Genomic DNA, 27,648 nt, shown 5'->3' with positions numbered 1-27,648 from the left:
TTGCCATTTTGCAATAGTATAACCAGGAAGATCATCCATTGTATTGCCTGGTACTCCTGTCAGTTTATTGATTTAAAGAAAATATGTAATCTAACTATTTAAATTTAATTGTTATCCTAGTACCACAGGGGAATGGTCAGTCAAAAGATTTCTTTGTACTTTCAGAGAATGATCTGAATTGATTTGGTAATTTAATCAAATCTGTCGCCATCTTTGGAGGGTAATTGGTGGTTCAAACCTGACTGACAAGGCATTAAGACCTTAGCAATGAATTTAACTTTTTCCAAGAAATTGCCTAAATCAAAGACATCCCCAGTCACAGGTGCACCTGTTTGATGGCATTTGTGTCTGAGGCCATTCTAGTTAGTACCCAGTCAATGACATCTGTAAGCTGCAGCATAAGAGTAAGGCCAATGGTGCATCTTTAATTTCAGACCTGGCAATTTGTTCTTCTTTGTTTTCTAATACCAGATTTCTAAAAGTGATTCTAGGTATCAGGTTTTTGTGCATTGTTGAATCAGATCCATTCAACAGAGATTAGTAGTGTTTTTCCACTCATTTGATGGGTTTTCTTGTTGAAAGTTAGAGGTTGCATGTTGACCTGGGCAACATGGCTGTAAGATTGTAGCCAACAATAGGGAAAAAGTTTACTTCAGTTGTCATGGTGGATCTAGTTAACCTTGCCCTCATAAAGCTCAGCATTTGATCACTGTAGTGGGTATTAGTTTTTTGTATAGCTGTCACTTATTCAAGGCATCAAGTATATATTTTTATTTGACAACAAGTTCACTGTTGCCTTAGGAGACTGTTAACTCACTTGCTCAAGATGTGTCTAAGTCCATCCATGAATTTTTGAAGGATCCATTCATTTTGTCCACAAACCCTTGAGTTTTGGAAGTGCCTGCATGCCAGATGTTGCCTCATAGAGAAAGCCACAGGGGATATCAGAGCCCAGGTCCCATTAGCTTCATTAGCTCAAAATCAACTTTTTTGAACTTTAAAGAGCCAACAAAACATGTTTTAATATTTAACCATGAGGTTCTACTGAATTTCAAATTTTGTTTCATTAATCAGGGAAAATGTGTATATGAAAATCATTTCACAGCCTGATTTCTGTGTTTGAAAGATTAGTTTTCCTGATGTTGTCTGCTAATCAGGAGTAATAAGATATAAATAGAACTTGGAAAAGATACTATTATTAAGAAATTTATGTTTGTCCAGTCAGTGTTGAATCTATTTGTTGTCTTTCCAAATTCTTCTGAGATAGCACTGGCATGATGAGCCATAGGTTTTAAGTGTATTTACCTGTCTCTGATGTAGTAAAACTTTCAAAAGATTATTTCTTTTAATTGTCTAAATGCCTTAGATCTTGTTCAACTCACCTGATCATAATCAGACAAGCTGGTTTTTTACCTGTAGTTTTTTTTCAGGCAAGACCAGTTAGAAGGTTGTTAAATTCCTCTATTTATATGAGTTCTCCTATCCAATCTTGCTGGTTTGTTAAACAATTCATGATACAATAATGTTTGTACTTAGATATCTCTTTTCCCCAGCAAGATAGTCTTTCAACATTCTTTAGATGACAGGTTTATTGGATGTTAAAGGAGTACTTTATAAAAACATTTTATTTATCCTTTGTAACAAACAGTTCACCAGCTGTGAGTGTTAATATTTTAATTTGTGAATTTTGGAAATAATAATCAATATTCTTATAAGTTGAAAATGTTTGATCTGCACTCTCAAATTCATTTTGTTTGTGGTGACAGAAGCTGGCTTGCAGTAAAATAAAGTTTTGTACATGAAACTTACCCGTCAGATATATACTTAGCTATAGTCTCCGACGTTCCCGACAGAAATTCAAATTTCGCGGCACACGCGACAGGTAGGTCAGGTGATCTACCATACCCGCCGCTGGGTGGCGGGAATAGGAACCATTCCCGTTTTCATAATCAGATTTTCTCTGTCGCTGGTTCGGCAACATCTGTTGTTGGTTCCTTCTGCTTTGATTTTCATTTTTCGCTTGCTGAGGATTTTTTTGGACTGATTTTGGTGACGTATTGGATCTTTGGTTTGGCATACGCTTTTGTGGACTGTTTTTTGATTTTGCTTTTGGATTATTTTCTTAAGAATGTCTGATCAGAGTGTTGCACCTGTGTTTCGTGTGTGTGTGTAAGGTCTGATTGTAAGGTGAGACTACCGAAAGCTTGGTAGATCCTCACACTGTGTGTTGAGGTGTAGGGAGAATGATTGTTCTTTTGAGAACACGTGTGTTGAATGTGAGAATCTCACTGAACTGGAATGGAAGGTTTTAAACTCTTATTTGAAGAAGTTGGAGAAGGACAGAGTTAGGAAGGCTTCTTCCAGAAGCTCTAGTAGGTCTCTTTCCAAGGAGGTAGATTTAGATCCTAACACTCTTCCAGATTCTCCTGTCACTCCAGTTGTTTCAGCTCCTTCACCCCTTCATCGAACCTGTGGATTCGTCCTCTGAAATGGCTGCAATGATGAAGGCGAATCTTCAAGATGCAGTTGCGGATGCGTGCGATGGAAGGAAAAGAAAGTGATAAGTGATAGTGATTTGTGTAGTGTCCCCAGTGTAGTGGAGGGGGGGTCTGACCGGCTCCGCATTGCTCCTAGGCCTAGACCTCTTCCAAACTCCCAGACCCAGTGGAGGAGGAATGTCGACAGCCGCAGGGAGGATGAAGAGCATCCCCAACGGTCAGGCGTCCCTTCGGCAGATCCTGTTGTTGCGTCCCAGGCTGCCTTAGATCGCCGTAGAAAAGGGATCTTAAAGAAGTGTTTCTCTTCTTCTGCTTCTTCTTCTCCTAAACGTGGTTGGAGTTCGGCTGAGGAGTCGCGCCCTTTGAAGAGGACTTGGAAGGCTCCTAGAGGAGAGCTTTTGGACTCTAGCCCTGAGCGCTTCCCTGAAGGTTCTCCTGTTTCAAGAAGAGACTCGAAGATCTCCTCCTCTTCTTCTGGTGTTCAGGAGTCCACCAAGCAGATCCTGGTAGGCCTCCAGGCTCAGTTATCGCTGCTCTTGCTGGCTCTTTATCAAAGAGCTCCTCTCGTCGGAAGGATGACTCTCTTCCGATTAAGTCCTCCAAGAGACTCTCTTCTCCCAGCAAGTCGTCTTCTTTGAAGCGTTCTTCTCCTGCCAAGCCCCTCCAGCAGCAGGCGCTCCTCTCCTTCCAGGCTTCTCCTCTCCTTCCAGGCTCTCCTCTCCTGGCAGGCGCTGCAGCGCTCTCCCAGCAGGCGCTCCTTCCTTAGGGCGCTCTCCTCCTCAGAGGCGCCTCTCCTTCCAGGCGCTCTTCTCCTGGTAGGCGCTCCTCTCCTGGACAGGCGCTCCTCTCTTCGGCTCCTTCCTCTCCGGAGCAGCGCCTCTCCAGGCGCTCGCGCCATCGTCGTCGTCGGTCTTCTCCTGTTGGAGATACTTTCTCCACAGTCAGACGTGGACCTCAGAAGTTCCTCTCCAGCCTCCCTTTCGTCTGTTAGGCGCCCTCTCCCAGCAAGGGGCCTCTCCTGGTTCGAGGCTTCTTCTGTTGGCCAGTCATCTTTAGGCGCTTCTCTCCGGATCATCGTTCTCCAGTGGACAAAGGCTCTTCTCCTTCTAGGCGCTCTTCTTCTTAAATGCCCTTCCTTCTAGACGTTCTCCTCCTCCTTCTGGCCTGGAGGCGTTATCGGAGGAGGAATCTCCTAAGGACATCTGGAGTTTCTGATTACAAGAGGTTGACAGCTCTTCTAGTTCAGGAGTTTGGAGATTCCCTCAAGCCTGCTTCTCCTCCTTCTCCTGGTTCTATGCTGGGACAGCACCAAGGCCAAGAAATCTTCCTCTTTTGTTAAAGATGCGTCCTACGATCTCCATGAAGAAAGCCTTAAAGGTTTCGGAGAGTGGATGCTCTTCAAAGAAGGATGCAGGCAAGACTGTTTTCTCTTTGCCTCCTTTGAGGCTTTTGGGAAAGCAGGAATGTGGTATGAGACCAAGGAGCCTATGGGGTTAGCTCTCCCTCTTCTGCTGGCTCAGATTTTTCTTCTGGTAGATTCTTCCAGAAGACTCTCCCTTCAATTCAGCCAAGGCTTCTTGGGGACTTTGTGAAATGGACCATTTCCTCAAGGGCCTTTTAGAGTTGTGGAAGTTTTCAACTTTATGGACTGGTCTCTTGGGGCCTTAGCCAAGAGAAGTCTTCAAGAGGATTCAGTCAGTATGGAGGACCTCAGCAGTGTTTTGTCTTGTTTGGACAAAGCTGTGAGGGACGGTTCGATGGAGATCGCTTCCTGTTCGGCACTGGCCTGCTTAAGAAGAGGTCAGTATTCAGCTCTTTCCTCTCCAAATCGGTCTCTCCTTCCCAGAGGTCTCTCCTCTGTTTGCTCCTTTATCTAGCCATCTTTTCCCACAAGAGACTGTGAAGGAAGTCTCGTTCTTTGTCTGAGAAGGCTTCTCAGGATCTTTTGGCTCAGTCTTCAAAGAGGATGAGACCTGCTGCTCCCTTTGCTAAGAAGGAGAAGCCCCCTTTCAGGAGCCCTTTCGAGGTTCATCCAGGTCTCCTTCAGGAGCAAAAGACCTGAGAGAAGAGGAAGGCCTTCAGGACTCCCTTCCAGGAAGTCCAAGTGAAAATCAAGTCCTCCAGACTCCAGTAGGTGCCAGACTTCTACAGTTCGCCGAAGCCTGGGCACAGAAGGGGGCGGACGAATGGTCCCTCTCTGTTTTAAGAAGGGCTACCTTATTCCCTTCTTTTCAGGGAAACCTCCCTTGACATCAACTCCCAGGAGTTATCCGCCAGATACAAGGATCCTGTCAAGAGGCAAGCCCTTCTTCTAGCAGTGGAACAAATGCTAGAAAAGTCTGCCATAGAACCGGTTCAAGATCTCCATTCCCGGGATTTTACAACCGTCTTTTTCTTGTTCCAAAATCCTCGGGGGGTGGAGACCGGTCTCTGGACGTGAGCTCCTGAATTTCTTTCGTCGTCAAAAGAAGAAGTTCTCTATGGAAACTACGTCTTCAGTTCTTCAGTCTCTTCGTCCAGGAGATTGGATGGTGTCCCTGGACCTTCAGGATGCTTACTTCCACATTCCCATCCATCCCTCCTCAAGAAAGTTCCTGAGGTTCATGATTCAGGGGCAGAAGTTTTTCAGTTCAGGGCTCTGTGCTTTGGACTTTCCACAGCCCCCAAGTGTTCACGGACCATTTTCAGGAATGTGGCTCACTGGTTGCACTTGGAGGGAGTGAGGATTTCCTTGTATCTCGACGATTGGCTGATTCGGTCCAGTTCAAGAAAAGTTGTCTGGAGGACCTTTCTCGATCACTTTAAACCTGGTCCAGTCTCTAGGACTTTAGTAAACCTCTACAGAAGTCTCAGATGATTCCTCAGCAGGAAATTGTTTACCTGGGGATTCTGATGGATTCTCGGGTTTTCTAGCCTTTCCATCCCTGGAAAGAATAGACGCTGCTGCATAGAAAAGGTGACAGACTTTCTAAGGAGAAAGAACATTGTTCGGCGAGGGAATGGATGAGTCTGCTGGGGACCATTTCCTCGCTGGAACAGTCGTTTCTCTTGGGAAGACTTCATCTCAGACCTCTTCAGTTCTTCCTGAAGGAATCTTGGGACCAGAAGTCCCAGGACTTGTCAATTCCTTCCAAATTCTTGATCAAGGTAAAAGAGAACATCTCCGTTGGTGGTTAGACCCTCGAAAGCTGGGTCAAAGGACTGTCTCTTCAGTTACCGAGCCCTCGCCTAGTGTTGTTCTCAGGCAGCGTCGGAGTCGGGTTGGGGGCAACACTGGGCTCGAGAAGAAGTGTCAGGCACCTGGGACAGGGATCAGGTGAACTGGCACATCAACAAGAAAGAGCTGTAGCCATTCATTTGGCTCTTCCAGATTCGAACTTCTGGTCAGGGGATCAGTAGTTCAAGTCAATTCGGACAACACCACAGCCCTGGCTTATATCAGGAAGCAGGGAGGACACATTCCTTTCTCCTGTACATTGCAGCAAGGAACCTTCTGTTATGGGGGGGGGGAGAGAAACATCAGACTCCTCACCAGATTTGTTCAGGGAGAAAGGAATGTGAGGGCGGATCTGCTCAGCAGGAAGGATCAGGTTCTTCCCACAGAGTGGTCTCTTCATCAGAGGTTTGCGAAAGGCTGTGGTTCCTGTGGGGAGACCTCATATCGACCTCTTTGCAACCCACTGGAACAAGAGGTTGGAAAACTACTGCTCCCCAATCTCGGACCCCAGAGCAGTAGCAATAGACGGTTCTTCTCCTAGAATTGGACAGGATTAGACGGGTATGCTTTTCCCCATTCAAGATCTTGGGAGAAGTAATAAGAAAGTTCAGTTCTTCAAGGGCACCAAGCTCACCCTGGTCGCTCCTTTTGGCCATCCAAGATTGGTTCACAGAGGTACTGGAATGGATGATAGAGATTTTCCCAGGTCGCTCCTCTCAGGAGCGATCTTCTCAAACAGCCCCACTTCAACAGATATCACAAGAATCTTCCCGCTCTAAACCTAACTGCCTTCAGACTGTCGAAGGACTGGTTAGAGCGAAGGGATTTTTTCGCACAAGGCTGCTAAGGCTATTGCAAGAGCCAGAAGATCTTCAACCTTGCGCCTCTACCAGTCGAAGTGGGAGGTCTTTAGAAGATGGTGCAGGATCTAAGATATCCTCTTCCAGTACCTCTGTAACAAACATTGCTGATTTCCTTCTCTACCTAAGGGAACAATGTAACCTGGCTGTTTCCACAATTAAAGGGTACAGGAGCATGTTGTCTTCAGTTTTAGACACAGAGATCTGAACATCTCTGAAAATAAAGACCTTCATGACCTTATAAGGTCTTTTGAAACTTCTAAAAATAAGTCCCCTAGACCTCCCAGCTGGAATTTGGACATGGTCTTAAAATTCTTAATGTCTAACAAGTTTGAGCCTCCTCATCTGCTTCCTTCAGGGATTTGACCAGAAAATCACTTTTTCTTTTTGCTCTTGCTTCTGCCAAAAGAATAAGTGAAATACAAGCTTTGGAAGGTTCTGTTGGTTTTAAGAAGGACTCTGCAATCTGCTCCTTTCAAGCCATTCTTCTTAGCAAAGAATGAGAACCCTTCAAAACCTTGGCCTAAGAGTTTTGAGGTCAAAGGTCTTTCGATCTTTCAGGACATGAGTTGAAGAGGACTCTCTGCCCAGTCAGAAGTCTTAAATTATTTGGAGAGAAAGAAATTAGCTCTGGGAGGAACGGTTGAAAGTCTTTGGTGCTCTGTCAGGATCCTTCAAGAGCAATTTCAAAGAATGCCCAGGCTTTCTTTATTAAGGATATTATCAAGAGGCTCATCTTTCATGTAAAGATGAGCATTTTCAGCTCCTAAGAGTTAATGCTCATGAGGTGAGAGCCATAGCTACATCTCTGGCTTTCCACAAGTCTTGTCCCTCCAGTCTATTATGGACTCTACATATTGGAGATGTAACTCAGTGTTTGCTTCTCATTATTTGAGAGATGTTTGAGTGACATATGAGAAGTGCTTCTCTCTAGGAGCATACGTATCTTCGGATTCGGTGCTGGGACAAGGAGCTGAAGCTAATCCTATTTATTTAATTAATTCAGTTGTTTTTAATTGTTTGTTGTGTTTTTATGGTTGGTTGAAAAAGAGGTGTTGTGGAGTTCTCTCTCTTTTTCATCTTATCACTAACAAGGTTAGGCTTGGTCAGGTGGTCAGTTTTGGTTGTTGTTCCTTGTATTTTTATTACACCTAGCTCTGTCATGTAAGAGGATAGCCCCCATTGATATGATTCAGGTGAGGGCTCTGTCTTGTAAGTGGGTTAATCCCCATTGACACGATCCATAACAGGCTCTGTCATGTAAGTGGGTTTCATCCCCATTGATATGATCCAGAAGGGCTGTCAGTCTTAGGTCACATCCTCGCTGAAGCTCCTGAGGCATGCAGACTCATAGACAGTATCCATGAAGTTTTCTGCCCAATCAGGTAAGAACCATGGTTTTTTGTTTATTCCTACAACATATGTTGTTTCCCGTTTTTAGTTATTAGCTGTCTCTTGCCCTCCTCCAAGGGTGCCAATCAGCTAAGTATATATCTGACGGGTAAGTTGCATGTACAAAAATGATATTTTTATGATAAAATAAAGTTTTGTACATACTTACCCGGCAGATATATACGATTAATGGCCCGCCCAGCCTCCCCTCAGGAGACAGGTGGAAGAGAAAATCTGATTAGAAAACGGGAATGGTTCCTATTCCCGCCACCCAGCGGCGGGTATGGTAGATCACCTGACCTACCTGTCGCGTGTGCGCGAGTTTTGAAATTCTGTCGGGAACGTCGGAGACTATAGCTAAGTATATATCTGCCGGGTAAGTATGTACAAAACTCCATTTTATCATAAAAATATCATTTTTCAAGCCATTTGATTATTGTCCAAATTCCATATTAGCATTTATTTATGGTTACACGTGACTGTATTTTTTCAGTGCCTCTGCAGGCTAAATAAGCTACTTACATTTAGGAGAGAAAAAAAAATTGCCATTAATTTTAGGAGATTTGATCCGCTTTAGCTATCCCTTGGGCTATCAATATTGTCCAGTGACTGGCTGCTTGAGGTGACCATCGTTGTTATTGTTTCAGATCGAGCTGGCCATTTAAATTCCCTCGCTGACTTCGTGTCAAGGAAACTGAGGTTTGGCAGCGGCGGTCAAAAATTATGCCATGTCTCTTTCTTTTTATGAAGATAAATTAGGCTTGTACTGCAAATATGTGAAGCCAAATATGTTTCGAAATGTTATCTTTAAATGAATAACATTTCTTTTTTAAATTTCACTTGAACAAGCTCTAACAAGGCAAAACTTTTATTCATAACGAGACGTTTGACATCACTGTATTATTTTTCTGGCCCCACCTTAGCGATCTTAGAATGTTGAATAGACTATAGGAGAGAGCTCTTTGCCCAGTTGAGCACTTAAGCACTACTTGGATAGGACCAAAGGGATTAGAGGTCCCTCCCAGAATCTATGGTGTTTGGTAAAAAACCCCCTCACGACCATTATGTAAGAACACCTTGGCCTTCCTTTTAAAGAGTGTCATTTCCGAGTCACTCGAAGATTCAAGAAGACAATCTCCCTGTTTTTAAAGTAAAAGCTCATGAGATTATTTTTTCGCCACTCTTCTGGTTTTAAGAAGAACTTGTCGCTCTCCATGATTCTCCATCAACTTACTGGAATTCAGAATCAGTGTTCGCCTCCCATTATTTGCACGATGTGGAGACAGTCTATAATTGCAATACGTTAGGCCCATTGGCCGTGGCTGGCATGATGTTGTGGGAAGAAGGATAAGGGATATCCCTTCCAATCCTCTATCTCCTCGCCTTATTAAAGGATGCTGAGTTTTGGGATGCCTGGTGGTGCCATGTACCAGGAGTACCTACCAGTCATTGTTTTTTTAACGGTTGGGTGATGGTTTTAATATTGTGTGGTAACGAATTTCTGGTTGTATTCATTGTACTGCGCCCAGGGCAAGGGCATTTATTTTGTAAGACCTTGTCAGTCTTTGGAGTACCATTCAACTGCAAGGCTCTCCCACTGAAGTAGAGACAACGAGGTAAGGTTACAACAAGCATTACACCAATGCTAGCTACCTTTCTATCTCAAATTCATCTCCTTTAATGAGTGCTTTTGAATGGAAACTGTCCATGCTTCCCACCTCCTGTCTGTGAGATTCAGCTATTAGTTACTTGTTAAGTTACTTATATAAAAATGACATTTTTACGATAAAATAAAGTTTTGTATATACTTACCAAGTAACTACATGATCAAAGCCCTCCTGCCTCCCATCTTGGACATAGGGCACAAACGAATTGGGCTCCTCAGCACTGATGTACCTATTCTTCCCCAGTAGTGGGTGGGGTCTGCTGTAGTTACCTGCACTAAAACAAAAGCTCGTTACCGCGAATTTCAAATTTAGAACTGCTGCAGTTAAGTGAAACTAATAGCTTTGTAGTTACTTGGTAAGTATGTATAAAAATTTATTTTATCATAAAAATGTCATTTTTCATCAGCACTTGTAGTTTTAGCGATGCAGTGGAGGTGTAGCTCTGTATTCGCTTCTAACTGTTACAGGGATGTCAAGATCCAGTATGCAGACTGCTGTACACTAGCACCTGTAGTTTCTGCAGGGGAGACTATCTCCTAGTCCTCCCTTTATGTGTTACAAACAGGTAAAGGTTCTCTCTATCAGCCTCCCTCCTGGGTAAATGGTGAACTGTATGTATTTGAGTTTGAACGGGGTATTTTACTCCACTTTTTATTTTTAATCATTCTGCCTACTTGTCTTTGCTATGTTTTCTGTTAGACGAGGGTAAACAAAATCATTTTTAGAGTAAGTAATGTTTGTCTTATGTCACAGAGCCATTGCTCCTCATTGGAGAAGCTACCCAGAGCTGATTAAGTACTGTACCACTTTTCTTCCAAATTGGTCTTGTTGTTTTGAGTGTGAGGTGCCACAGTAAATCGATTAGGTAGGTGGCAATTCTTAGGGGATCATGATTTAGTTGGAGTCGTAGCTCCCATCATTTCTGCAAACCTGAGGCACAGGGGCCCCGTTGCCATTCTGCATTGCACATCATCAACCAATAGCCATATTTAGGGTCCACATTCCCCCTCCTCCGATAGTGGACCTCATTTGCTATGGAATTATATTCATCAGGTAAGAAGCGATGAGGATATTTGTAATGATATCTGATATTTAGTTATAGGGAATCTCTTACCTAACTCCAGCACAGAATGTTTAAGTCAGCAAATGATGGAGGGTAAGTTTCACCTCAAAAATGGTGATTTTTATGATTAAATCAATTTTTTTAGGTACTTACTCTTTATCATTGAGAACCCTCCCTCCTCACCTCTCAAGGGTTTAAGAAAAGAATGGCAGTCAGAACTATTGCTGTCTTACCCCCACCCTCCGAAGAGTGGGGCTAACTATTGGGAGCATTTGTTGATGATTGTTTCAATTTTAACACTCATCAAACCCGCGCCAAGATAAAACAAATGGTAGAGAGTAAGTGCCTAAAACATATCATAAAAATCACTATTTTTAATGCTTTGTTTCCTATACAATGATGCATTCCACACAGTCAAAGGCTATTTGTGATTAGTGGATATGTATTAAAATGATTGTACTGTATTGTAAAAACATATTTGTACATTGCCGTTATCAATGCTGAAGTTCTTTTGCAGATAAGGATTCATCCCAGATGAGCCAAGAGAAAAGTGCCTGCTCTAGTCCAGACATGTGGGCAGAACAAAGTAAGTGGTTTGCTTTCTTTACCATTTACTATCTAAATAATTATAATTAGTATGAGATTTAAATACAGTACTTGTGTAAAAAATATTTTTCTTCATGCAGCATTACTAAAGAAAATTAGAGGTTGGGTCAGTGACAAAGAAGCCCAGTTTAAAGCTAGATGGATATTTAATGCTAGATATTATTTTCTGTAGGTTGTGAATGCCCTTAGAACATGTTTCAGAAGCCAGATGACATCCAGAGGATTTTGATGTTTTGGCATTTATAGGTTATCACTTAACAAAAATTTATTCAGTGTACAGTAGAATATCATCATAAGGAATATGCAACATAACATGCACAGCAAAAGGTTCGCACTATGCAATATACACTAACGGTTCCAAAATCCGTACAGATTTGGGATATGTTGTAATAGTGCTGCCAGAAAGGAAATTCCTACAGCTCTTAGAATGTATTGTGGCCTCTGCTCTTAAAATAGAATTGTCAGCAGTTATATCTATTGTTTTATGAGTGTCATATAATAACTTGAAAATTACTATCCAAAATTCCCTGTCCAGCCAATCATATTTTCTTCCATAAGTGTGTGAAGTTTGTATAATCAATGAACTGTCCTTGATTTTTGCTTTTGTAGGTTTTGAAAGCAAAGATATGGATAAAGCAGCCAAGTTTGCAGTTGTTATGGCTACGTCAGACTCCAGTAAACTATGAAGAGATATCACTAAAGTCCCTTTTTTTTTATCATTAAGTTATTGGATTTCTGGAATAATGAAATGCAGAGAAGCAATTTTAAGTAAATTAAGTTGACATGATGTGGCTGTCATCAGTTAAAAAACTCACAAATCCTTAATGGCCCCATATGACCCAGTTCCCATTTGTAGAGAATGCAGTAGTACAGTATTAATACTAAAACATATTTTTTACATGAACCTTACCTCTCCATTATATAGCTTTTACCTCCGTACCAGTGGTAGTTCGACAGATTGAAACAAAAAAATGAGAACTTCTATGAATATCCATCTTCTTTCCATCTACTTCTCCCACCCCTTACCAGGAGACCAATAGTTACAAACACATGTAGCCAGTCATTTTACTTCTGTCACTGGTTTGGGTAGGAGGGCGGCAGATTGTTAATGTTCTCGGTTTTCTGTTGCTGTGTTTTTGGATGTTCTTTTAATTTTTTAATATTCGTTCGGTAAGAACCTGTAAAGTAAGAGTTGTTGAAATAGTCATTATTCCAGTTTTATTGACACTCATGATATTTTTTTTCTGAGGGAAAGGTTATGATTTGATAACTATATGAATTGTAATTGAACGAAATGCAGTAACTGATTGCAAATGGAGAGAGCTTGTTAGGTTGTAGAAACAGCTATAGAGGATGATATTTGAAAGATGTGAGTTAAAGGGGTGCATGACTTGTTTACTTCCCCATTTAGTAACTGGTTAGGTCCTCTGCTGCCTCTCTTTGATCTGTTACTCTGATTGAGCCTTCCATCGATTCAGCTGATTAGATTTGATAGGATGGAGTAATTTTTTATGCTCACTTGGCGTAAGTTTCAAGGGATATTATTATTGTTACAGTATTATTTTTAGCGTTTTCTTTTCTGCACTACCTCCTGATAGTCTCTTGAAGTTTGGGTTTTTTCCTGCATTGGAGGTAGGGTCAGCGCCCCCACTTTTTCAGAGAATGCAGTACAGTATTAATAGTAAAACATATTTTTAAAATGAACCGTACTTCTCCATTATATAGCTTTCACATATGTGCCAGTGGTTGTTCGAGAGATTGAAATAAAAAAATGAGAACATTCAGTTTTTTATGAATATCCGTCTTTTATCCATCTACTTCCCCCACCCCCCACTTGTGAACCAATAGTTACAAACTTGTATCCGGTCAGTCTACTTCTGTCGCTGGTTTTTGGAGGCGGTCGACAGATTGTTAATGTTCTCAGTTTTCTGTTGGTTTGTTTTTGGATGTTCTTTTAATTTTTGAAAATTCATTCAGTAAGAACATGTAAAGTAAGTTTTGCCTTAATAGGCATTATTCCAGTTTTATTAACCCTCAGGATATGTTATTGCTGAGGGAAAGGTTATGATTGGATAACTATATGAACATAGTTGAACGAAACATGGTAACTGATCGCGACCAGAGAGAGCTCGTTAGGTTGTAGAAACAACTATAGCAGAGGATAATACTTGTAAAACGTGAGGTAAAGGGATGCATGTCTTGTCTGCTTCCCCATTTAGTAACTGGTTAGGTCCTTTGCTGCTTCTCATTGATCTGTTACTCCAAATGAGCTTCCCATCAACTCAGGGCATTAGATTTGATAGGATCGAGTAATTTTTTATGTTCACTTGGCATAAGTTTTTGGGATGTTATTGTTATTATTATTATTATTAGCATTTTCTTTTCTGCACTACCCTCCCGTGAGTCTCGTGACGTTCAGGTTTTTTCCCTCATTGGAGGAAGGGTCAATGCCCTTGTCCCTGGCACATCCTGTCTAACTCCCTCATGGCTTGGAGTAATCGAACCGTATCATGTCAGAAAGCGGTGCAGATCTATGCCTGTTGTCTCCTTCCTCTGTTTGGTCTTATGTCTGCGGCTCTAGTTCCGATGTTAGCAGTGCTAAGTCTGGCATTAGCAGTGCCAGTTCTAGCACCAGAATTCGTTCTCTGATAGTATCACTTGGGTAAGAATAAGACAAGTCTCTTGATGTTTGCCCCTCTTTAACTTTACCGTATTGGATAGGCTTAATAGCAGTGATGCCTCAACTCTTTCTAGTAGTATTTAAGTGAGTTTAAGCTTCCTTGTTAAGGAAAGTTATCTTTTGCTTTGATAAGCTTTGCTTCACTCCCCTGTAGCTAAGGATCTTTCGCGGTTTAAGGTTAGTATTAAGTATAAATTAGGTTAGTATAAGTATCAGTTAGTGAGAAGCCTAGACTATTTCTGAGCTCGTCCCTGTGTCAGCCGGTGAAATATCCATCCAGCACATATTTCTAGGTAAATTCATTGCTAAATATACCAGAGAAAAAAGCTGTCAGGAACGCTGGGGTTACTACCCCCAGGTCGATCATCTATAATAAAATAGACGTCGGTATAGGTAAGGGTGAGTGATTGTTGTCACTGCCACAGGACCGCGCTCTGAAGATATCCCAATGACAAAACCCCGGAATGTGGGGAGCTGATCCAGCGCCCATACTCACCCGCCTGCCAACCGACGACCCCAGCGCCATCTGAACTCATTCCATACTAGCACGTGCTTACTTTAGAAAGCTTTTCTTGTGCTACCCCTTTTTTCTCCAAATTTGGATTAATTTCATCATGTCGTCAAGCAATTTCACCGTGTCTAAGTTAAGTACCATCTTCTTGTGGGGTTTTTACTACTTGTGAGGCTCTTATAGGCCCGTAAATTAATATTTACAGGGTCATATATCGACGCTCCCGGCGTTCACGCCTCAGCCATGATGACCTTGAAGCACACTCTTACAGCTGGTTTCTGCAAGGGTTTATCTCGGTCGCTTACATTTTTATTCATGTTTTATAATTCCCCTTCAAGAAGTTCCCTTTGGAGGCGTTTATCTATGTCGGGCGGGTCCTGGTACCTTGATTAGCGTTATTCCTTACGGAGGCTTCCTCCCCTTATTTTGGTTCTTGCAGTTGATTCATAGAGTATACCAGGATCCCGTTCGAGTAGATTCCCTCTCCAGGGTGGTGCTTTCTTTTGTCAGTTTTCTGATTTATAGTGTATTGGATGACATTGATAATTTGGTCTTATTATGATCCGAGCTCGGTGTCAGGTGCAGTCTAATGGCTGCCTACTTCCTGTTCGCCTCGCTCAGTTAGGCTATACGCTTAGCACAAGTCCTTATGTTTTTGTATATTTATTCATATTACGGGTATTTATATGCTTACTGGTTAACTTTAACGATATTTATCAGAAATTGGGGATCCTAGCCTAGCCCTCTCGCTCCAATCGGTGGGTTAGGCTATTCAGGTTAGGTTTTTGCATTGTCTTAGCTCCCATCTCTCCCGACTATGTCGCTTGAGCAGGGAGGGAGGGGTAGGCTGGTCGAGGAGTTCCTGTTTGTTGTTCCATCCGCCTTACTGCTTGTTTTTGGGTTTGGTGGAGTATCTGAAACCCCTGTTCCTCCTCCTCTGGTGAGGGGGAGAGAGAAGAAAACAATATGGGGAATCTTCTTCAAGCATTGCCCTTCTACCCTATGGGTCGGTTGTTGGTTGGACTACGTTACAGGAATTTCCCTCCCTTTCAACCCTCTCCCTCTTCCTTCTCTCCTCCCCGATTGTCTGGGCTGCGCCTTCAAGAGGAGGGTGAGAGTTTGGTGATTGCCTTAGAATAGTGCTGTTACCCTATCCTTCCCTAGTACTTCGGTGAGGGTCATGAGTCTCCCTACGATTAGGTAGTCGATACGCCTGTTTGAGCCCCTTGCTGGGAGTTACAGTCAGTGTATGGGGGTATCCCCGTCCTGTTAAAACAAAACTCGGTCCCACCTTCCAAGTACTGTACAAACCTTCCCCCCCCCCCTGTCTTGCCAGTGGTATGTTATCTCCTCGCATGCGGGACGTCGGTCTCTCCGATTGTCACCCCGAGGGGGACTGGTCTGGTTCCCAGTCGAGAGTCACCCACCCTCCTGGGCCCCGTCCTGGTGTCATCCGCTCGTCAAGTGTTTCGTTGGTTCGCTCTCCTGTGGATTGAGCTGAACTCCGATCACTTTCAGGGTTCAAACACTTGCTCGCTAATTCCGCTCCGCCGTCCCCGGCCCTCCCGTTGCCTTCGTACCGGTTACCACTCTGGTGGTTTTGGTCTTCAGTGAGTTGGCTTTAGTCACACCTAGCTCTCTAGCTGCGTAATGACTGGTGGTAATGATTTACCCCGCCATCCCCGCTGTAACCAAGTGTCGGAGGTACGGGATCCTGGAGGGGTCTGCCCCAGAACACTGCGACCTACAGTGTACTGCTATCCTGTATTGTTAACCAGTTACTTTGTGCCGTTATAATTTATGCATGATCCTAGATTAAGATCCTACTCCGTTGACCGGCGTTCCTTAATTTAGTATATATCATGTTTTGTTCTAGTTTATTACCCCACCGGAATGCTTCGGTGGACCCGGTATAAACTAAGGCCTGCTGCCGGGCTCCGGCAGTATTTATTCTTTAAATAAATTTACAGTTAAGAGTTGCATGATCCTAGATTAAGGTCCTGCTCCGCCGAACTATCTCCGGCGCGCCTTGATTTAGTGTGGTCATGTTTTGCTCTAATTTATCGTCCCGCCGGAATGCTGCAGCAGGTCCGGTATAAATTATTTTAACATAGTCCAATACCTACTATAGTTTAAGGTCCCTTAAATTAGTAGGTTCATATACCGTTTTACACTTAAAGACTGTTCGTTGTGAGGAGCCCGGGTGCTCTGCAGTGCTGCACCAGCCCTATGGGCACGTCGTCTGTCGCTGCCATGCGGGCTGTGCAGTCCGGCTGGATGACCTCATCGTGTGGCACCCGGACCGTTGTGAGGTTTGCTTCACTCTTTACGAGCGTGTCCAGGACGAGTCGGTAAGCTTATAGTTACTGCCTTTAGTTTACCTGGTATCCTCACTTGTTTTATTTACGTTATGGGCTTAATATATGACTTATATATCTCTCACTAAGCGCTCGGTCGTTGAGTCCCTCCTCTCTTCCAGGCCGACAAAGCTTCCCGGAGCGACGCCTTGGGTTCTCTTCGAGCCTGGGTGGCTATGTTTGGGAGAAATGTTCCGTTGGGGAAACCGTATGTTCTCGACGAGAACATCCGGAACTTACTCTACCCTGGCGCCCGGATCTCAGCGGCTGTCCCTGCGGTAGTTGCTGCTCCTGTCATCGAGCAGATCCGGGTAGAAACCCAGCCTCTCCAGGACGAAAGCCTCTACGCGGCGGTGTCCGAGGAAGTAGCGGCCATAGATCTCGACCTGGAGCCTATGAATACGGAACAGGACCAGGAGGTAGGTGGGGAGGTAAGTGAGGCAGTGGGGGCGGGCTCCCTTTTTGATTCCCCTTCTTCCACTGCTTCTTTTCAGGGATTTCATAAGTCTTCTCTCTTGAGGGACGGGGCACAATCCACTGTCCCCAAGTTGAAGAAGACTTGGAAGGCGAAGGGCTATAAGTCCTCGACTTCCCGCAAAGCAACCCCCTTCCCTCCGGTGAAGCCACGGGATGATAGTCCGGTGGCTTCCGCAGGCAAGGCCACTCCCTCAGCTAAGGGTGCGAGTTCGAGAGCAGCTAAGGCTAGCCCTCCTCGCCAGCCTGCCTTTGACCCGGAGGCATTTGCAGGGATGCTCTTGCAAAGATTTTCCACGGAGGTTGATGCTAAGCTGAGTAAGCTTACGGAGAGGCTGCAGAGCCAGGAGAGTATGCTCTCCGGGTTCATGCGCTCGGGTCGGTCCGCTGTGCATTATCCCATTCCGGATGCCTCCGCCCTCCCTCCATTTGACAAGGGAAATCCATGGCGTTTTGCCCTTCATGCTCCCCTGCATGAAGATACCCTAACCATCGAGGGTCTAGGCACGCGCAGACTTGAGGAGTTGGAATTCTTTCCTCCTGATCTGCTGCCCCCCTACCCAGGGTTCGCCAGGCTGACAGAGGAAGCTTGGGTAAGGTCGGATAAGGTCCCAAAGGAGACAGTGATCTTCCCAAGGGACCAGGTGCAGTCTACCTTGATGTGCACCTTTAATGAGTGGCAGGCGGAGAACACGGTTGACCCCCTTCAAGGGCAACTTCACGATGTTCTCCTTGGGGACAGGATCCCGACCCCTGCATGACTAAGGTAGCCTCGCGACGGCCCAGGCATGCTCGGAGGGTAAGCCATTGCCTCAGCTCCGGGAGACTGATCCCACCTCTCTGATCTTCCCCGGAGATGATGAATTTTGGAAGGATGCCCCGGCCACTTTCACTTCGGGTAAGCTGGACCCGGAGTGTGCATCCAACTTATTCAGCGAACAGCATCCCAAATTGCCGGAAGCTCTCCTGAAAGCAGAGTTTGAGGCTAGGTGTCGGCTGAGCCGATCACTGAACTCACTGTGCCTGGCGGAAGCAACCGCTGTGACGTTCGGGGAGGAGCAACTCTTCCAAGTCCTAACTAAGTCCCTATTGGCGGGATTTCAGGCGGACTTGTTTGACTTCATGGTAGCGCGGATGAATTGCCGCAAATACATCTTCACTGACGCTACCATCAGACATGAGCCTAATAAGCTCATGAAAAGTTCCTTCTGAGGGGCTAATATCTTCCCGGAAGAGGAAGTCAACAATGTCCTGGCGGAGGCAACCAGGGCAAATCAGAGTCTGCGCTCCCGCTGGGGTATCCCCGCCTTTAAGCGGAAGACCCCCGAGTCCGTCGGCCCTCAGAGTAGACCTGGTAAGAGATACAGGAGGCACAGGAGACAACACCAGCAGGCTGTTGTCCAGGCTGTACCTGTCTCGACAGTTTGCCAGCCTTCTACCTCGAAGGCCCAACCCCAACAGTTCGTGCTGGTGCAACCAGCTCAGCACTCTCTTGCCGCTCCTTCCTTCGTAACGTCTCCCGTATTTAACCCTTCCTATGAGGCCAGGGGTCGTTTTCGGGGTCTTAACAAGAGCGCAAGGGGACTAGAGCGAGCCTCCTTCAGAGGCAAGGCTGCCTTGCAATCCCTCTCCCGGGGAAGAGGAGGCCGCGGTAGAGGAGGTAAGCCTGCACCCTCCCAGTGAGAACGATCAGGTGGGCGGCAGACTTTATCTGTTCAGGGACCGGTGGACCTTCAGTCCATGGGCCCACAGTATAGTCTCCAAAGGTTTGGGCTGGAGCTGGATCAAGGGCCCGCCCCCTTTGATCAGATTTCATCAACCGTCCTCCAAAGCTCTGTGGGACTTTGCGACGGAATTACTCCTAAAGAGGGCCATAAAGAAAGTGAGACACCTGAAATTTCAAGGCAGGCTGTTCAGTGTTCCCAAGAAAGACTCCAGTCAACAAAGAGTAATCCTGGATCTGTCGCGTCTCAATCTTTATATACAATGCGACAAATTTCACATGCTTACAATCACGCAGGTGAGGACTACTTCCTCGTGGAGCCATCACCACCTCTGTAGATCTTTCAGACGCATATTATCACGTCCCGATTGCGCGGAACTTCTCTTCCTTCCTAGGTTTCAGACTGGGGAAACAGGCCTACTCATTCCGGGTCATGCCATTCGGGCTCAACATAGCACCCAGAATCTTTACGAAGCTGGCGGAAACAGTAGTACAACAGTTACGGTCCCGGGGGATATCGCTAGCCGCATACCTGGACGATTGGATAATTTGGGCATCCAACGTCGAGGAGTGCCGGAGAGCTACGGCCATAGTGATCGAGTTTCTGGAATCCTTAGGCTTTCAGATAAACAGGGCGAAGTCCCGCCTAACTCCGGAGGCTCGATTTCAGTGGCTAGGTATCCAGTGGGACCTGGTCTCACACAAACTGTCTATTCCACCAGCCAAACGAAGGGAGATAGCCAAAGCCACCAGGCAATTCCTCAAAAACAGGAAAGCCTCTCGCAGAATGCAAGAAAGAATCTTGGGTTCTCTTCAGTTCGCATCTGTAACAGACCTGCTCCTAAAAGCAAAGCTGAAAGACATAAACAGAGTGTGGCGAAGACGAGCCAATATCAAACTCAGGGACAAGGTGTCATTAGTTCCTCAAGTTCTAAGGAAAAGACTCCGGCCGTGGTCCACAGTCAAGGGCCTCTCAAAGTCAGTTCCCCTTCAGTTCCCCCCTCCAGCTATAATAATCCACACAGACGCTTCGTTAAGCGGCTGGGGAGGATACTCACCAAAAGAAAAGGTACAGGGTACATGGACCACAATGTTCCGTCAGTTCCATATAAACATTTTGGAAGCGATGGCAGTGTTTCTAACCCTGAAAAAACTTCGTCCCACCAACCAGGTTCATATCAGGCTGGTGTTGGACAGCGCGGTAGTAGTACATTGCATAAACAGAGGGGGTTCCAAATCAAGCCGGATAAACCAAGTGATGATAGCCATCTTCTCACTAGCGGAGAAACACAGCTGGCACCTGTCAGCTACCCATCTAGCAGGTGTCCAGAATGTTGTTGCAGACTCCCTGTCCAGAACAACTCCGCTGGAGTCAGAATGGTCCCTGGACAAGGCTTCTTTCGAGTGGATCCGCCGTCAGGTTCTGGGCCTTCAGGTGGACTTGTTTGCCACGGAGAGCAATCACAAACTCCCTTGTTATGTTGCTCCCAACCTGGACCCTCAAGCTCACGCCACGGATGCAATGTCCATAGACTGGAACAATTGGCAGAAAATATATCTGTTTCCGCCAATAAACCTACTGATGATGGTGTTGCACAAGCTCAGGTCATTCGAAGGCCAAGTGGCCTTGGTAGCTCCCAACTGGCCGAAGAGCAATTGGTTCCCTCTTCTTCTGGAGCTCAAGTTACGGTGTCATCAGATACCCAAGCCACAGCTGACTCAAATAGTGCAAACAAGGACTGTGTCAGCTTCCTCAAGAATTCTGAATGCCCTGGCTTTATGGACTTTATGAAATTCGCCGCTCAGAGAGGGGCGGATATATGAAATTCGCCGCTCAGAGAGGGGCGGATATATGAAATTCGCCGCTCAGAGAGGGGCGGATATTGATCCCATTAATACTCTGTTTCTTGAATGAGATAAAAGAGATTCTACCCTCAGACAGTATGATTCAGCAGTTAAAAAGTTGGCATCCTTTTTAAAGGAATCTGAAGCCCAAATCATGACAGCCAATTTGGCAATATCATTCTTTAGGTCACTGTTTGAAAAGGGTCTGGCTCCGGCCACAGCAAAATCAGCTTTGAAAAAGGTGTTTTTGCATGGCTTCAAGATTGATTTAACAGATTCATACTTTTCGTCCATTCCTAGAGCATGCGCTCGTTTGAGACCAGTGACCCGTCCACATACGGTTTCCTGGTTTCTTAATGATGTTCTAAAATTAGCCTCAGAAATTAATAACGATCAATGTTCTTATTTGAATCTGTTAAGGAAGACCTTGTTCCTAATTAGTCTAGCTTCAGGTGCCAGAATTTCAGAACTGTCTGCTCTCTCTAGAGGTGTCAATCACGTAGATTTCCTCCCGTCAGGAGAAGTTCTGCTTTCCCCAGATCAAAGATTCTTAGCAAAAAATGAAGACCCTCAGGATAGGTGGTCCCCCTGGAAGGTTGTCCCTCTTCCACAAGACCTGTCCTTATGCCCAGTCGCTACCTTGAGGGCCTACTTACAAAGAACTTCTCAGTGTTTGTCTGGTCCTCTTTTTATCAGGGAAAAAGGTGGAACACTTTCTTTAAAGGCTATAAGACAACAAATCCTGTACTTTATTAAGCAAGCTAACCCGGATTCAGTCCCTAAAGTTCATGATATCTGAGCGGTGGCTACCTCTACTAATTATTTTCATAATATGAATTTTGATGAGCTTAAGAAGTATACGGGCTGGAAATCTCCATCAGTGTTTAAACGCCACTACCTGAAATCACTGGAAGCTCTGAAATTCCCTGCGGTGGCTGTAGGGAGCATTATCCCTCCACCTTAAATTAACCTTTAATCCCTATCCTTTCCCCCCCACCTGCCTGCCTCATTTATTTGCCCTGCCATTTTCTCCTGGACCAGACATGCCTCACAGCCTGGCTCCTAATATTATAATGTACAATCTTGCGGTGTTAGTTTTAAGTGTGTGATATGTTATACTCACTGTGATTTAGTTTTAAGGCCGGAGGTACCCTTATAAGTTTTGTCATTTATTTAGTGTCAGTACCTCTCCACTATAGTATTAATGATGTACATTAGTTGATTCTCATGTCCTTTATTATAGTATAAATTATATCCTTATTCATAACTCAGTTGTTCTACTATACCTACAGTATTTAATTATATTTTGGGGATAATTAAAACTATTTTTAATAATGGTGTTTTTATACATGATCACCTAAATGTTTGTCACTTTTAGACTTTCACCAAGACTTGGTATGATTCTCTGTTATGATTTCACCGGCTGACACAGGGACGAGCTCAGAAAAGGGATTTTGACAAAGGAAAATCTATTTCTGAGGGAGGCCCTGTGTCTCCGGTGACCCCAGGATCTAGGTTTCCCTCCTCGAGTAGGCATACCAAGCTTGTGGGGGTGCTAGCCTGGAATGAGTTCAGATGGCGCTGGGGTCGTCAGTTGGCAGGCGGGTGAGTATGGGCGCTGGATCAGCTCCCCACATTCCGGGGTTTTGTCATTGGGATATCTTCAGAGCGCGGTCCTGTGGCAGTGACAACAATCACTCGCCCTTACCTATACCGACGTCTATTTTATTATAGATGATCGATCTGGGGGTAGTAACCCCAGCGTTCCTGATAGCTTTTTTCTCTGGTATATTTAGCAATTAATTTACCTAGAAATATGTGCTGGATGGATATTTCACCGGGTGACACAGGGCCTCCCTCAGAAATAGATTTTTCCTTTGTCAAAATCCCTTTTTTGGCTTTCCCTTGCATCGTGGCTTTTTTTGGCCAGGACGATGATGCACCTTTCAGTTTTGATGCAAAAATTTTGATGCAGCTTTAGCACAAATTTATGCATATTGCGGCTCATACTCTTTTTGCCTATCGGCTGTGCACCTATCACCTGTGTGCATTTCGCTTGCGCATCTATTGATTGCACTCCTATTGCGAGTGCGCTTATTGCTTGTGTGCCTATCACCTTTGCACCTGTCTCCTGCTCGACTATTGCCTGCCTGTAGAGAATCTTGGCAGTGTGTTATCGTTTCGGCTTCCATTTCAGTAGGTAAGTGGTTGCCATTAGTAGTCTCAACATTCTGTTTCAGGGAGTTCAACTCTTTATCCAGTTTTTTTTTCTTATACCATGTGCATATGCATATCTTCCTCTCCCATTGATGTGTTTTTTTTAATTGGCCATCCTTAAATTTAGCCCAGTCTAGGGGTGTGCTTAATATATATTTAACCCAGACTGTGAGGATTAATTCAAGCCCAGAAGTCTGGCAGTTGAACATCCCATGTGTTCAACAGGCCAGAGGCATGGGACTCCTTCCTCAGCTCTTCAAGACCAGGAAGGGATTCCTGGGTGGGTAGAACTTCCAGTCAGTTCAGACATTTACCCAGACTCCACCCTCCAATGGGTAAGTCTCTTATGTAAAAACCAAAGGTTTGTATTTTTGTAGGAACAAATTGCAAAGTCTAAAGTAAATTGTATTTTTCCTAAAATACAAACCTGAAGGTCTTTACGTTTATGGCCCACTTTAGCCACCCCCTCGTTCTGGTACCTGGGCTGAAAGACAAAGTGGAGTGCAGACCGATGCCCAAAGTGGATTGCAGACCGATGAGTGGGTGGAGCTTCCCCCTACTGTCAGTAGGTAATGACCAAGTTTGAAAGTTAACACCCGTTCCAGCTTGCGTTCGCAAGCAAAATCCTGTGTAAATACCTTCCGGTTTGTATGTTAGGAAAAATACAAATTACTTTAAAATTTTCAAAATTATAATAGGTTGCTGATGATGGAGCGTACAGTATTCTGGTGCACTTCAGCCATATATTTAACCAGTGGCAAAGATACTGCTAGGGTAAATCCTTGGCTGATAATCTTGTTGTCATATTATATGACATTTCAGCTCTCATTGGCCCACTCAGCCCCACTTCCTAGGATTTGTCCCTAAATACTAAACTGTATAGTGATGGTTCCATCCATATTGGTTGCTAAAGCAGTGCTTCATTTTGTGATGGTTTGCTTATTAGATAACGATAAGTGGAAAATGTTTTGTATCTCTCGCTACATTTGTCATTTTATGTGTGGTCAGGTGACGGTACAGTATTCTGAATTGTGCCTTTAAACACCTGCATTGATTTTTATGTTATTGTTATATTGATCCTTATTTCATTTCCCTCAGCACAGGCATTGGAGAGTATCCATTTGTATTTTTCCTATTAACAATACTCTTTATTTACTAATGCCAGTTAGGAAAATAACTGACTTTGAATGTGAAGGTAGTTCTTTGTTGGGTGAGTGGGTTCCATTCTCAGCTAGCACTCCGCTGGCCGCGAGTTCGAATCTCCGACTGGCCAGTGGAGAACAAGAGGAATTTATTTCTGGTGATAGAAATTAATTTCTCGCTATAATGTGGTTCGGATTCCACAATAAGCTGTAGGTCCCGTTGCTAGGTAACGAATTGGTTCTTAGCCACATAAAATAAATCTAATCCTTGGGCCAGCCCTAGGGGAGCTGTTAATCAGTGCAGTGGTCTGGTTAAACTAAGATATACTTAACTTGAATGTGAAGGTAGAGTAGCAGGAATGCCCACAAACTAAAATATCTTTTGTTACTTTGATTATAGATCCTATAGTGCCACATCCATATTTTCTAGATGTAGTTTTCTTTCTTTGCCATTTAAATGAATGGTTAGGATTATTAATTTTGGACTGGGCTTTATTGAGTAGCTGGTACCTGTATTTAGTTTGTCTTGGTCTGCTTTATATGGAGCCCATTCCGTTTAATGAAAGGTTTTATATACTGTATATAACTCTTGCTTTCAACACTGAATGGCTCAACTGTGGTGTGTAATACTACTTGCTTAGTGGCCATGAGTTTTTGCACTGTGGGGATAGAGTTTGTTCCAGTCTAAAAGAAGAGGCTTACCCAAAGAGGCTCTTTTTATTTAGAAGTAGAACACACATTTTACCTTTTCACAAAATTCTGCTCCTAGTTACTTGAAGGCTTAATTTAACCAGATGACTAAGCTGAAAATCATGAGTATCAAAGTGTTATCAGAAAAGATTTGTTCTTAAATTAGAAAATAAAGGAATATAACTACATCATCACTGCAAATGTTGAGGATTCTGATCATATTTCTTTAAGGACTTGTGTCCAAGTTTTGTCATTTGCTATTGGGTGAATTTAGGGTAGTCACAAAATATTTTTAAGTGTGATGTTGCACTACAGTTTATGAATTATGAAATTGAAACTAGCAAGTTTTAGTCAACCATCAAATAAATCAAATGGTAAATGAATGTTATTGTCCTTAGTTGGATAGTGCTGTGCTGTTTTTGTTTTTACACTGTGTTGATGAATGTCATACTACTACTTTGGTTCAAATCTGCTTATATTGTCAACTTTGCCATCCCACAAAGCCTTTCATTTACACATTACAATGGACTTTAGTTGTACCCGGGAGTTATGTAAATTTCTGTTTTATTCAGACGTAACTGGTTGCATATTTGGTTGCTGTATGTGCATTAACATTTCTTTTAATACCTACATGAGCATGTATCCAACTCAGTTCACCTAGTTAGTCACTGTGAATAGTGTGTATCCTAGTCCATTTGAATTCTTTTGTAAGATGCAAAACTCTTCAAGAGAAGAAGCCAGAACTGGTTGATTGCTTGGGTTTGAATTACTCTTAAAAACTTATTTGAGTATTTATTTACAGTTTACTGGCTTTCTCTTACAGTAGCTAGGTTCCTTCTACTCCAGTTTTACATATGCAGTACTGTGGAAGACCAAGACAGGTGCTGAGCCACTTGGAAACAGTTGAAAATAAGTTTACTTTAAATGGAGTTAAACTTTGTCCACAAGCAGTTGATTTCTGTGATTTTTGCTTTGGCTGTTACAAGAGATGAAGTTCTGGCTGAGCTGTTTTTGAGGAACCAAATTTCAGCCAGGGAGTAACTAAGGATGAGGTCTCAAGACAAAAAAAATGTGATCAGCATCAAGACAAGACTACATTTACCAAAATTTTTGATGAGGTAATAGAGCTTTTAGATCATTGAGGGACTTTGAATGATAGGTCTGTGTAATATGATGTGGCTCAAAGTGATTCAGTGAAAGTTGACTAGGACTATTGCAAAAACTGACTCCATTAAGGCTTAAAGAGGTTGGAAACCAATATCAGAATACAATTAGGCAGCCAGGATGAAGGATGGCACAAGATGCATAATCAGTAATGTCATTGGGATGGACAATATGATGATTACAGATATGATGGTAAGGAGAATGACCAGTGATATAATTTAGTAATTTAAGATGGAAAACTGCCTACACCAGACAATTGACACTAACTCCATAACAACCAGCAGTGTTTTGAGAAATGAATATCTGAGATTAGTGATTGTCAAGCTGAAAAGGGTCAAAGACATCTTGAGGCCACTAACAATGATGAGTAACAATATAAAGAACATCAGTAAGCATGAGATCAGAAAGATTTAGAAAAGACTGGGGATATCAGAATATTGAACACCAAAGATTGATCGCTAACTGCTTCCTAGACCGTGTCAGAGGGTGATGTGGAGATCAGAGTGACAACAATGGCATGACAATGTTCAGATTTACAAAATAATGAAACAAGGTATGATTATTTTTGAGATTGAGGTAATATGCAAGATTTAGACTGATATTGTTGGTCAGAATTAAGTAGAATATCTTGGACTTATCTTTCTTTGATACAGTAGTAGAGGCTTACATGTGTGTGATTATTGAAACTCCATTCTTGGAATACGGTTATATCTATCAGGTTGTTGTTTCACTTTTTCTTGTAGATGGTATCACCAAACTTTGCATAGTACTCAGGCTTTAGTGTGATCCTGCTCCAAAGCAGTATTGCTCAGAGTCATGAACTTGCTTTTTGGGGGACAATACTTAAGAACATCAGTCCTCCCAAGGAGAGAATCCCATTTTTTATCCATCTCTGTCATTTCATTGAAGAGGGTGACATTAAGGGATTTTAGACATTGAATCAAGGATCATGGCATTATCCTTGAAACAGAATTCATGCCACTTCAGTATGCATTAAACACTCATGCAGAATAATCTTTTTTTTGTAGTGTTAATGGTAAATTAGAGGGATATAATAGGAAAGTTACCTTCCAATGTTTTCTTGAAGATCATCTTCAGGGAGAAAAATCATCTGTAGTATGTTTAGCAAGAAGGATCTTGCTAAACAAAGGTACTATATGCTCAAGAAGTACAATTTTTTTTAATATTTGGTGCTTAAAATATTACTTCTGTTGCTGAATCTGTGATTCCCGCTTCTACAGGCAGTCCCCAGTTATTGGCGGGGTTCTGCTACTGAGGGTGTGATGATAACTGAAAATCGGTGATTTCGGCGATTTTCGGGGGTTATCAGCACTGAAAAGTGCCAATTTTCGGCTATCAGCGCCTCTGTTAGGTATGTATTGGCGCCAATACCCAATTATTGGCGGCGATAAGTGGAAATCAGCGATTTTCGGCACCGAAAATTGCCAATTTTCGTCGCTAGACAAGCACCATAAAACCGGATCGCTGTCAACCGAGCCTGCCGTTAACCGGGGGCTGCCTGTATCTGGTATATCCCTTACA

At 43.6% G+C, this 27,648-nt stretch overlaps 1 protein-coding gene across 1 annotated transcript in view; it reads left to right on the top strand.

Moving 5' to 3' along the window:
• The window catches only part of lin-52 (DREAM core complex component lin-52), an 87,496-nt gene that overhangs the window by 15,207 nt on the left and 44,641 nt on the right, over positions 1–27,648 (top strand). The window contains exon 2 of the mRNA XM_067104569.1: positions 11,215–11,283. Within this exon, the coding sequence (XP_066960670.1) occupies positions 11,215–11,283 (69 nt within the window). The remainder of the gene's footprint in view (positions 1–11,214; positions 11,284–27,648) is intronic.

Source organism: Macrobrachium rosenbergii, chromosome 5 (genome assembly GCF_040412425.1).
Source record: "Macrobrachium rosenbergii isolate ZJJX-2024 chromosome 5, ASM4041242v1, whole genome shotgun sequence".
NCBI classification, from domain to species: Eukaryota; Metazoa; Arthropoda; class Malacostraca; order Decapoda; family Palaemonidae; genus Macrobrachium; species Macrobrachium rosenbergii.
Note: the sequence above shows the minus strand (reverse complement) of the source record. Positions and strands in the feature narration are given on the sequence as shown.